This window comes from Vombatus ursinus, unplaced genomic scaffold (genome assembly GCF_900497805.2).
Source record: "Vombatus ursinus unplaced genomic scaffold, bare-nosed wombat genome assembly UNPS02014810.1, whole genome shotgun sequence".
NCBI lineage: Eukaryota > Metazoa > Chordata > Mammalia > Diprotodontia > Vombatidae > Vombatus > Vombatus ursinus.
In genome coordinates this window covers 14,951,846-14,964,368 of record NW_020954588.1, presented here as the reverse complement: position 1 = coordinate 14,964,368, position 12,523 = coordinate 14,951,846, and the positions used below count along the sequence as shown (strand labels likewise).

General features: G+C 40.4%; 1 protein-coding gene across 2 annotated transcripts in view; it reads left to right on the top strand.

Moving 5' to 3' along the window:
* Nucleotides 1–12,318, top strand: part of ANKUB1 (ankyrin repeat and ubiquitin domain containing 1) — a 40,074-nt gene extending 27,756 nt beyond the window's left edge. The window contains exons 4-6 of one of the 2 annotated variants that reach the window (XM_027875948.1): nucleotides 3,436–3,550; nucleotides 6,092–7,030; nucleotides 11,273–12,318. In XM_027875948.1, the coding sequence (XP_027731749.1) occupies nucleotides 3,436–3,550; nucleotides 6,092–7,030; nucleotides 11,273–11,375 (1,157 nt within the window). In that variant the 3' untranslated portion in view covers nucleotides 11,376–12,318. Of the gene's footprint in view, nucleotides 1–3,435; nucleotides 3,551–6,091; nucleotides 7,031–9,631; nucleotides 9,754–11,272 lie in introns of those variants that run through there. The other variant, XM_027875949.1, reaches the window with a different exon arrangement.
* Nucleotides 12,319–12,523: the final 205 nt, after the last annotated feature.

The following is a 12,523-nucleotide window of genomic DNA, read 5'->3' as shown; positions in this document are numbered from 1 at the left end:
TTCAGTGAAATAGAGGACTTTCAAGCATTCTTGATGAAAAGACCAGAGCTGAATAGAAAATTTGACTTTCCAATACAAGACTCAAGTGGAACATGAAGAGGTAAACAGGAAAGAGAAATCATAAGAGACTTATTAAGGTTGAACTGTTTACATTCCTGCATGGAAAGATGATATTTGTAACTCATGAGACCTTTGTCAGTATTAGGGTAGTTGGAGGGAAAAAATTATATGTATGTATATAGATGGATAGATAGAGGGCACAGGGTGAGTTGGGGTCATATCTGGAGAATAAAATTAAGGGGTGAGAGAGGATTATACTAGGAGAAGGAGAAAGAGAAAGGCAGAACAGGGTAAATTATCTCACAAAAAATAACATGAAAGAAAAGGCTCTTACAGTGGAGGGGAAACGGGAGAAGGTGAGAAGGAATGAGTGAATCTTATTCTCATAGGATTTGACTTAAGGAAGGAATAATATACACACTCAATTGGGTATGGAAATCTGTCTTACCCTACAGGAAAAAAGGAGGGGAAGGGGATAAGAGAGTAGGGGGATGATAGACAGGAGGGCAGATTGGGAAAGGGGGTAATCAGAAGCAAATACTTCTGAGGAGGGACAGGGTCAAAAGAAAGAATAGAATAAATGGGGGGGCAGGATAGGATTAAGGGAAAAAGAGTTAGTTTTTCACAGCATGTCTACTATGGAAGTGTTTTGCATAACTGCACATGTATAGCCTATATTTAGTTGCTTGCCTTATCAATGAGGGTGGGTGAGGAGGGAGGAAGGGAGAAAATTTGGAACCCAAAGTTTTAAAAACACATGTTTAAAAAAAAAGTTTTCACATGCAACTGGGAAATAAGAAATACAGGAAATGGGGTACAGAAATCTATCCTGCCCTACAGGAAAATAGAAGGGGAAGGTGGGGAGAGATAGCAGGGAAAGCAGACTAGGGGAAGGGCTATTCAGAATGCATGCCATCTTGGGGTGGGGAGAGGGGCGAGTTGGGGTGAAAATTTGGAACTCAAAATCTTGTGGAAGTAAATGTTGAAAACTAAAAATTAAAATTAAAAAAAAAAAAGATCAGGGCTGACTCATTATATTGGGAGTAGCCCGGAAAGCAGGATCACCTCTTATGCTTGCCTTTGGCCAGAGGGAGGTACAGTCCCAGATTCAGTTCTTGAGTAGAGATGTCAGAGAGTGAAAAAAGATAATAATAAACAAACACCTTGAAGGGAAGGAACATCTTCCTTTGTTCCCTCTTTCTCACTGGTACATGGGAGAAATTATTCTTTCAATTCCACCTATCTCCTCATTCAGATATATTCAAGGTCCTTCCAGTGGGCCAGACACATAGGTCACAATAACAGAATGAAAGTTTGGCTCCTTAGTGTCTTAGAAGTGACTGCTTCTAATTCTTTTAAATTCCTGCTCATAATTTCCAAAAAGACCATTTTAATGGCTCATAATGAATCCCTCACTTAGAGAAAGATTCTTTAACAGTGGACCAGAGATTGGGGTTCCCAGCCAGAAGTCCAGAAGAAAAAGCCTCCCAGTCAGTCCTTTCTGTGTGACTAAAACTAGAAGACCTATCCTGGCTTCCCTTGCATGTTCAGATGACAAACAAAGGAATGTAAGGAAATGAACATGTCTAGGTCACCCACAAATATTAATGAGAAGTAAAACTGCATTTATGAAATACAACTTTTATTGGAATAGCTGAACAGTCTCAGATCTGGGTTCCAGCTGCATTGAGCCAAAGTAGGACAATGGGAGGGGAGTGAGGACCATCAGATGTTCCTATCCATTGCCCACGATGCACCTGTTTTTTTAATGGGGTTGCAGCCACCCTAGTAAGAAGCTACAGTCTTGTACCTTGTCATTTACCACTTTAGCTTTCCCTTCCCCCATGGGCTTGGGCAGCAACCACTGCATGGCAGTCACAACACTACTGTTGCTGCTACACTCTAGGAGGATGTCTTCTACTCCTTCTCAGTTTTTCCTCTTCTTTGTCGGCTCTCAAGTTTCACTCCCTTCCCAATACCATGTGATATTTCCTTGCACAGGAAAAAGATGAGTGAAAATTCAAAATCCCAGGCAATCTCTGTGGGCCTGGGCCATTCCTCCCCCTTACAGAGGAGTTATTACACATAGGGAGGGAATAGGATCGAAATACGTGTAATCTCACAATAAATTGGCATTTTGTAGATAATTAAGTACCAGTAAATGAAATAATTGAATTTAGAATGGGCTGTTAACACTCTTTGCCTTCTCATGCCTATCTCTAGGGAAATTAAACATCTTACTAGAAAAAAATTAAGAGGATAGGTGCCCTTTAATAAATCAACTTTGAATTTCCAATTATGGAGTCTTTGATAAGTAGTTTAATCAAAGCGTCACTAAAGAACTGTTGTGAAACTACACTCTCCTAGATATGAAATCACCATATTTGCCCGGGGACCTTCCTACCATGGTAGAGCTAATCTGAGTGAGAGTCAGGTTATAGCAAATTGGGACAGGAAACCCAAGATCAGTAACTGTAAGGAGATAAATACAGCAAATAAGAAGGAAGGTCAAGAACACACGATGTCTAAATTAGGTTTGAAGCCAAGGAAGACTGTGGTAGATAGTCAAGTTCTGCTAAGCCAACATCAAGACCACTGGGGAGCAGGACCAAAAGGGTTAGGTTCAGTCACATGGTCTGGAACATGGTAGAGCTTGGACAAGCATGTTGGATCTAGCAGGGTCCCATACTTGCTTACACATTAAGCCCTACATGTCCAGTTGCACATTTTCTTTTGAAAAGGGGAGTAAAAGGTAAATAATAAAGAATGGGGGAGAGAGAAATAACAATGGCAAAAAGAGAGAGAGGAAAGGCAAAAGAAAAGAAAAGAAAAGAAAATAGAGAATGGAAGATATTAAGTCAAATGAAAGGTCTCATATAAACTAAAATAATTATAGCTGCACTTTTTGTGGTTTATATGCTACCAAGCATTCTTAGTCTCTAAGATCAAAAGGGGTCCAAAAGACCATTTTAAAAAAATATGGATGTTTATAGTACACAATTTTCTTTTCTTTTGAAAGTTGTTAGCTGTGTGACCTTGGGCAAGTCACTTAACCCCTACTGCCTCACTAAAAAAAAAAAAAAAAAGTTGTTTATGTCCTTTGGCCATGTACATGTATAGGAAATTTAATCAATATTATAGATGAGGAAATAGAAGCACTCTGAAGTCAGGGTGGCATTTCCAAGGGAATGACTAAGCAGAAAGCAGAATCCTCCAGACTAATATAGATGTTAGTTCTGCTTTCCTGGCAGAAACACACATTCCATCACAACCACAGTAGCAAGTCACCTTCATTTTGGTCAAGCAAACTTTGTGAATTACAAATCACAGTCAAAGACAAGGATGACAAAATATTCATTATTCGTCTTCACCTAGGAACAACACTTCGCTTAGATGTATGGGACGGGTGGAAAGAATTTCTGACTGGCTGTCTCCAAGGACAAAAGCTTAAAGTCCAACAGTATCTATCAGAAGAGGAACCAGTACTCAAGTATGGTTGCTAAAAATAAATGTTAACTATATTAACAAAGCGTATTTTTCCCTATAAGCAATACTCACAATAACAGTTATTCCTAATAATCCTTGACACAGATCTGCAATGCTACAGTATATATGTTTGTATGTATATATATGTATATGTACATATGTATATGTATAAGTATATGAACAGACTTATATATATATACAAGACACACTATATATACACATATACATACACACATGTGTATGTATATGTGTATAGATGTGTATGTACACACACATATATATACATGGGCATATATGTACACACATATATTGTATATGGTATAATATTATATTATATATGATATGATATTATATATAATATAATATTATATATATTATGTGTGTGCGTGTATGTGTGTATATACATACTATAGTAGCCCTACTATACTCCATAAAATGATAGGAACCTGGCAGGAAAAGCGAATGATATTCAGGCTCAACAGTCTAGGTTGGCTTCATCTCTTTCCAACCAGCCACTGGACTCCTCCGCTACACTACTGCCCTCTGCTGGAGCTGTCTTCCATTGCTAGGGCTTCCTCCTTAAAGCTATGGTGGTTATATTTTTAGTCATGTCCATTGCCACGCCCAACCAGAACAGAAAAGAATCTCCCAGGTCAATATCCTTTTGACTACCTCACCTCCTTACTGCAGAAACTCTCCCAATCTGCTTGTCACCTAAGTTGCAGTGAGAAAATTCTTCTCAACTCCCATCATGCCCTTGGCAGATAGAGTGGCTGGGATATGGGAAGCTAGGTGGCACAGCAGATACAGTGCAAGACTTGGAGTCAGAAAGAGCCATCTTCATGAGTTCAAATCTGACCTCAGAGACTTATGGGTTGTATGACCCTGGGAGAGTCACTTAACCCTGTGTGCCCCAGTTCCCTCATCCGTAAAATGAGCCGGAGAAGGGAATGGCAAGTCACGTCAGTATCTTTGCCAAGAAAACCCTGAAATAGGGTCATGAAGAGTTGGACACAACTGAACAACAACAGAGGTATGTAAATTATCCTGGAGCTGCACTTAGCAGCATTGAAGGGATGAGATGGCATTGGCACTGAATTCTTGCACCTTCACTCAGGTCTAAGGTTCTCACCACATTCATATGGCATGTGGAAGCCTACATGACTTGGGGGCATCAAGTCCAGTACACTCCTATTGCCTCAGCCCACCTCAAAGAAACAACTAGGACTGTCCACTTTGATGGGCAAAGGTATCTTTTTTTTTTTGGCTAAGCAATGGGGTTAAGTGACTTGCCCAGGGTCACACAGCTAGTAAGTAAGTGCCAAGTCTGAGGCTGGATTTGAACTCAGATCCTCCTGACTCCAGGGCTCTATCCACTATATCACCTAGGTGCCCCAAGGCAAAGGTGTCTTGATAGAACTTTCTCTTCCCATAAAACCCCTTATTGACCAGGTGCTCCAACAACAACATTTCTAATTGCTGAGTTTGAACTTCCCAATCACTGAGTACTATAGGTGCCAGTTTTGATGGACCCTAGGACCTTGGAGGAATTTAATGAACTTAGTCCTTATTTAGCAAGAGCAAGTATCCCTAAAATCTCATGCCTATAGTGTTGGTTGAAAGTCAATGAGTGCTCCCTTCTCTCTGGATCAGTGGCCTGAACAAGCAAAAGCCTGTCAGTGTGGTGGGAAGATATTAAATCAGCATGAATTGCTCCGTCTGAATATCATCCGCTCTTTCCCTGGCTTCCTTCAAAACTCATCTGGCTTAGTGGCTTCTTTCAAGATTCAGCTCAAATCTCACCTTCTACAGGAGAACTTTCCCATTCCTCCCTCCTCTATCACCTTTCCATTTATAAAGTAATATGTCTTGTAAATATCTTGTGTGTATGTAGTGATTTATATGTTATCCCTCCTATTGGAATGTTAGCTCCTTGAGGGCAGGGACCTTGTTTCATCTTTCTATCCCCAGTGCTTAGCACAGTGCCCGGCATACAGTAAGTGCTTCATAAATGCTTGTTGACTTCTGACTTCTTCCTTTTCCCAGTTGTTCTTAGATTCCTGCCAAGGTTTTACCTAACTTGGATATCATAGGAAGCTGACACCCTACTCCCACACTGCTGAAGGCACTACCTACATATAGGGTATATCACATCTAGCTATAGCCCCATATTGAACCTCAAGCCAGAGCTTCCTCCCCTAGACAGGAATACAGGAGCATATTTAGTGTAGTCAATGCACAAGCAGGATTGTCACTCATGTCTTACAAATGTATATATATATACACATATGTATGTATGTATACATATACATGTATATGTATATATTAATAAATAATATAGTATAATATTTACAAATAGGACCTGTGTGAGTCAAAGGACATATTACTACTCACTTAACCAAAAGTTATAATATTTAATAGAAATATTTTTGGCATACTTCTATCTAGTAAAAAATAAACTGCAATAGAATATTTAATAATTGCTGGGTACCTATTTTTATCAGCTTTTTTAGATTAACTTTCCTATTTTGTTACATTCCCACAGGTACCAGAAGAGGGTAGCACTTTATATGGCTGCATTTTATGGATATATTGAGCTCACAGAGTGGACCCTACAGCAAGGGGCAAGGCCCAATGAAGCAGTTGGCGTACATCCCTACCGAGAATGGTGTCATGAAACTTATCATCCAGATACTGTCAAATGTCCCGTTCATGCAGCTGCAGAAACAGGCCAATTATTGGTACTTAAGGCCTTTATCAATTACAATGTCTTGTGCCTGGACTGTAAAAATGCAGTGGGACAAATCCCACTGATGATTGCCCTCAAACACAAGCATAAAGACTGTGTACTATATTTGGTGGCTAAGATGTGGTCCATGGTTTCTTATTCTAAAATTTCTATCCCCATGAGGATCTATATTAAAATAAAACAATGGCTTCTCAGAGCTCAGCATCACATCCTTCAGAGAAGACACCACAATGGGACTCAGGTGTTCAGAACTCGAGTTGGAGATTTTGTCATGGTGGATGGCTTCACCCAACCAAAAATGACCTCCAAAGAATGGAGTAAAGCTGGGAACAAGGGCATAAAAAGCAATGTTCCCAAACTGCCAAGTTGCCATGAAAAAACCCAAAGCAGGAAAACCTCAGATCCTTTGACAGTTCCACAGCAGCAGCAAAGTGTGGGAAGCGTAAAATTGCCTCCAATAAAAGAAACAAATGAGTTCTCAAGATTACAAGAATGTTACTCAAACAACCAGAAAAAAAAGATGGCTACATCTAGAAAAAATGAAGTGATGACAACGAATCTGTACTCAGCCCAAGTTCCTCTTCCTTCACTTGCAACTAGGGGCTATTCACACCCTCCTTTTTACTATGTGACACCTAAGGCAGCCCGTTTCCTAACTTCATCCCTTGAATCTTTCTTGGAACACAGTGGGAAGACTGCAAGAGAGAACGCAATCTACTGCTTAGCTACTGCAAGGTATTTTTCTTCTTTAACCATTCATGTTGGCCAATATTTAAAATTGTGCATCCTAGGTAAAAAATTATCATCATCATCATCATCATCAGTAGCACCTACTCTGAGGCACTTATCCCAACTCTCCTTTTCTTTCATGAGTCAGGATCCCAGAGCTTAGGAATGTAGCCTTACAGTCAAGAAAACTTGGAATCAAGTCTTGTCCCCTACCTTACGGTTTAAAACCATATCCACTGCCTCAATGGAAACGACAGAGGTATTGGCTCATGAACAGTAGAACCGTGAGGAAGAGGAGTGAGTAGTCAGCTGCCCTCTGGGGACCCTACCTGTAAGTATGAGTACCCAGTTGGGAAATGAGCCCAGAGTTGGTGCTAAATTTGTATTATAGCTCATCTTATCATAGGTCCCCCACACACCCTATACTCCTTGTAGTATTTTACTAATGATTATCTGGTTCCAATAGAATTCTAAGAAAGGTTTTTAGAACAAAATAGAGTTGTGAGGGCCTCATGCTTATTTAGTATACCATATTTCCAACTGAGTTGAATGTGAATTAGAAACTCTCCAAGTCCATCAAATAAGGTCATGTGAGATTCTGCCAAATTCTAGTTTAGGTTCTCAGTATAGTATTACGTAAGTAAAAGATGGAGTCCTTTCCTCTCAATGAATTTTCATAAGTGTTACGGAATTTCCCAGTGAAGAGTTAAATGTTAAATCACAAGGTCCCTTGTGTTTTGGTTTTTTTTTTTAAGACAAATAGGGAATTATCAGTTCCACACATTATGATTAAGAGTGTTTCTGTAAGTGAGAACAGAAAAAAGAATTTGAAAAATAGGGGAAAGAAAATGTATTTGGAAAGCATAGGTCTGGAGTCAGCTAACTATAACCCTGGGTCAAATAATCCAGAAGCTGCCTGCTTTTGTATAGCCTGAAAACTAGGAAGTTTTTACATTTTTAAATAAAGTTTTTATTGTATTTTAAAATGTAAAAACTATACTTAGCTTAAAGAGCCGTATAAAACAAGGTATAAAGGGCTGTGGTTTGTCAACTCCTGGAATAAGTAATTGGACAATGATGAAACTGGAAGTAAATAGGTAAGTAATTGAGTAATAAAGTGAGCCAAAATGAATTAAGCAAAATAGTGAGGTGAAGCTCTTGGAGATAAAGATGGGACAGGATGAGAAAACTGGATGGAAGTGATAGTATCTGGCAATAAGCAAACTTATTTGAACCAGATGCTTCTGACTCATTCATTATCATAAACACCTACACCCATTGGTGACACCCCATGATTCTGTCTTTCCCATGTCATGTAACTATCATGCTATAACATTCTGTGCACCAATTTTATCACAAACATTTTATTTTTTGAGCACCTGCTCATTTCTTACTATTTGTCAGGTTGCTGCCACCTAGTGGTGGTGATTTGGATATGTACTGGAGAAAGTTTGGAGTCAACCTAGTGACATTAGCAATTCATTGGGTCACAAGTTTCAGAGTTGAAAGGATTTTAAAGATGATCTTCTACTCCAGACCTTTATTTTACAGATGAGAAAACTGATGCTCAAAGACATTTCAGTGACTTATCCTGGGCCATGCAACTAAGTAGCACAAGCAGTATTCAAACCTAGGGATGCCAATTTAATTCAATTCAATTCAATAAGAATCAATCAAATGTGCAGGCAAGCACTGTGAGAGGTGCTGGTGATACAAAGACAGAAAATAAAAACATTTCCTGATCCAAATCTAGTGCTCTTGCTGTAGGTAGCCTACATCTTTGTACCCTATTGAGGTATCTGTGAGTAGAATTTTTTTTAAACGACCTTTTAGGACACTAAACAAAAAACTGTAACAACAGTTGGATAATGAATTTTAAAATTATTTATCCTGAGATTCACAATGAAAAACAAGAAATAAAATATGATTATTTTACCAATAGATATCTGCAGGGGGAGATCCCAGCCCTGTACTAGGAAGGGTCACTCTCTTTGTGACTCCCAGAACTTTCCCAAGCCTTCATGCTGCTCATGACATTAGGAAACAAAAAAACAGGACCAATCACAGGTATTTATGAAAAATAACGTTAGATCCACCAAATTCAGTCTTTAACAATTTTTTTTAAATGACACAATTAGAAACAGGTGCCAGCTATACCCAGATGAAGTAAAACAGTGTTGAGGTCAGATTTGGGAGAGCAGTATGAGTGTGCAGAATTCACTTAAAGCACACGTGGACCTTTTACTGTAGCTGCAGGGTTGAATAAAAAGGTACTGATATTGGGGGGTGCCTAGGCTAATGTAGACAAAAAGCTTTACAACCTACAGATTTTTAGGGTCTTATAATGGTTAAAGATTAAGGACAGGAAGGTTTTTAGGGTTTTATGATTGATTAAAGGTCAAGGATAAGGGGGGACACGGGACAACGAAGACAAAGGCAATTCTTTTGGTACAGGTTAAGGATATGATATTTATGATATTTCAAGATAAGGGGAAAAGGACTTTAAGATGCTCTCAAGTTACAGAATGAGGTACAAAATGACTCCCCCCAGGAGGGGCTTCACAAAGTACTAGAAAAACAACTCTTAATATTCTTTTAACTCCTCAGGTACTGAAGAGGTCTAGAGGTTTGCGGGTGCTCGAACGGACCCCTCAAGATCATGGTGCCGGGTCTGCCTGAATGAATGCAACCCAAATCTTCTTCCAGCCAGAGAAATAGTGTATTAGAGATAAAGCACATAGGCCAGACTCCCAAGAAACCCAAACATCAGTAATGCCCCCCCCCCCATAGGGACGAGCGGCACGAGACTCTCAGCCTCTAGGAGTGAGAGGTTCTTAGCTTCTAAATGGGAATGCCAGGTGACGCCCATAAGGACGAGCGGGCATGAGACAGTCTCATCCTTTTGGGCGTTAGATTCTCAGTGTCTGAATGGGGGCTAAGGTGGATCTTAAGTACAGAAAGACTGTGGGAGGGATCTAGGACTGGCCAAGTAGTTTGGGGTGACGGGAGGAAGGGCCTAAGGAGGTCTGGATGGGAGGGGCTGGTAAGCTGGGGTGAACAGAACTCCTGGGACCTGGACCTCATGGGGCCTAGCTAGGATTAAGGGTGGGAAATGGCCAGGGGGCATAGGAAGGTAAAACAGTGGAGAGGAGATTGGGTGTAGCCACAATGAAAGGCCAGTTGACACTAAAGTAATTTTGGGTGGCCAGAGGAAGGGGGAGGTGGTTGGGAGTTGGTGAGAATTACATTTGGAAGGTCTTAGAGATTGAACAGACAATGAGAATAGATAATGAAGGGATAAAGAGAGCTTTCAAAGGTCAATAAAGGCAGTTTATAAGGAATTTAAAACTCTAAGGTGTTTCTGGGAATCTGCAGACAAACAGGAGCCAGGCTCTTTTTAGGGCTAGGGAGGAAGGTGCATCTGAATAAGATCAAAAGGTGAGGCTGAGGCTTTGGAAGGGCAAAGGTCTCCACTTCTGAAAGTGAATGAAACCTCCTCAGTACCATTTGTATATGCATCAGCAGGGTTAAGGACTGTCAGTTTTTCATGTCTAATTTTCCTTTCAGTGCTCCACTGAGAGCAAGAGAATAAATGCCTGCCAAGAATAAAAATAAAAAATATAGTCACATGCCTCTCTGCTTGTCCTTCTAGCGGTCACCTCTCAAGGTCTTCCATATGGAGGGTTGGGTTTGAAGAAACGGACAGCAAAGGCTGCTACCACTGGTCATGCTGCTGCTCCATGTATTGGGGCTCCCTCTCACCTCAATCTTCTCTCCTCTCTTTTCTCTCAAGAGGCCTTCAAAACTCCCACTGTACAGGGAGAAATCTTGCCTTCTAGTACTTATCTCAAATTAGCTTTCTTTCTTTTCAAGCTGAGGAAAAATATGACTTCCCAAGGTCAGCAAAGACAGTTATACATGTGTTCCTGTTGAGTTAAATGAAAATGAGAGAACATGAACAGTTTTAACTGTTGAAGATTCCGCCTTCTACTGAATTGGTATCTTTCCCCAGATTTGAGTTCTGAGTAGTGGTATTGCCATTATTCGCACCTGTCTCACATAAGAGCTACATATTTATGAATTTAACAACTGATATGAGAAAGATCCCAGGTTCTTCACAGACTTGTGTGCAGATCAAAGTTAGACTAACGGACATCTAAAACTACAGACTGAGGGGTGTCCCTCATATCCACATCTAAACAGTGAAAGATTAGGTTTCATGATAAATTGTTTGTTATTTTTTTGCAGTGCGTTTAAAGAAAAACGATGGCTTCAGCAGTTAGAAATTGCAAAGACCATGGCAAAGAAGAGTATTTATAATCTAACTACTGAAGGCCCAACTTCCAAATGAAGATCTGCAGGAGGCTTTCCTTTGAAAAGGGAAAACCCCATTCATTTGTGTCTCTACAGTGTAGACATAATTCCTCATTTCTAATGCCAACAAACCTCATGCAGCAGCAGGGGGGAAGGGCTCATAAACAGCTAAAGAGTCTCTGACATTCAATACTGTGACCTCTGAATGTTGGCGACTTGAATCACCAAATCACTGATGCTCCTAGTTGGAAGGGGCATCAGAAACCATGCAGTTCAATCATGTCTGAACAAAAATCCCTGGTACCACCAGACAGGGTTTTGCTCAGTCTGAAGAATCCCAGAAACTCCCTAGCCCCTCAGGTGGTCAATTTTACTTTTAGAGAGTTCTTATTAACAAGTTTTTCCTTATATTGAGCCCAAATCTGCCTCTTTACTCATTCAATTAATTTTATCAGTTCTGACTTCTGAAGCAAAGTAGAGAAAATCTAGTCCGTCTCCCATTTTATTGTTTTAATACTTGGAGATAGCTGTCATCCCTCCAAAATCTTCTTTTCAACCAATTGTTGAATGCTGCTGGCTTTGCTTGACCCTGGAGCTATGAATTGGCTGAGGACAATTGAAACTAGTTAAAAGAGGACTATCAGACCAGTTTAGATAAGAATGTTGAATGCAGACATCAGAAGGGGCTACCTGACTTTGATCCCAGCTGACCCCACAATTGGAGCAGGTCCAAACTGGTTTACCCTATTGCTACACAGGGAGCCTGAGCCTGCAATTCTGGCCAGATGTCACCCCTCCCACCAGCTTTCCTGGCCTTCTCTATGGACTTTTGATTGTTATGCAAAACAACTTATGTAACAGCTTCTTAAGGCTGTGCCTCCTATGAGACTCCCTCCCAGTTGAAATGTATTTAACCCTGTACCCCCTGCCCCTCTTGGGCACTCCAGTTCCCTGGTGCCCTGTGGTAATCCTGAATTGCAATTGCCTTGTCTCCAATAAAGATCCTAGTTTTTGCTACTTTGGTAGTCTTCTTTATTTCAGGTTGACATATCTGCTATCAGGAAGCAGAGTTTGAAGACTCCTGCCCAGGTGGCTGCTGTTTTCAACCTCAGAAATCTGGTACTAGCAGGGACCCTTTGTGTTCCAGTCTGGGTTTGACTCGGCAGTTTGGTCTGGGTGGGTCTC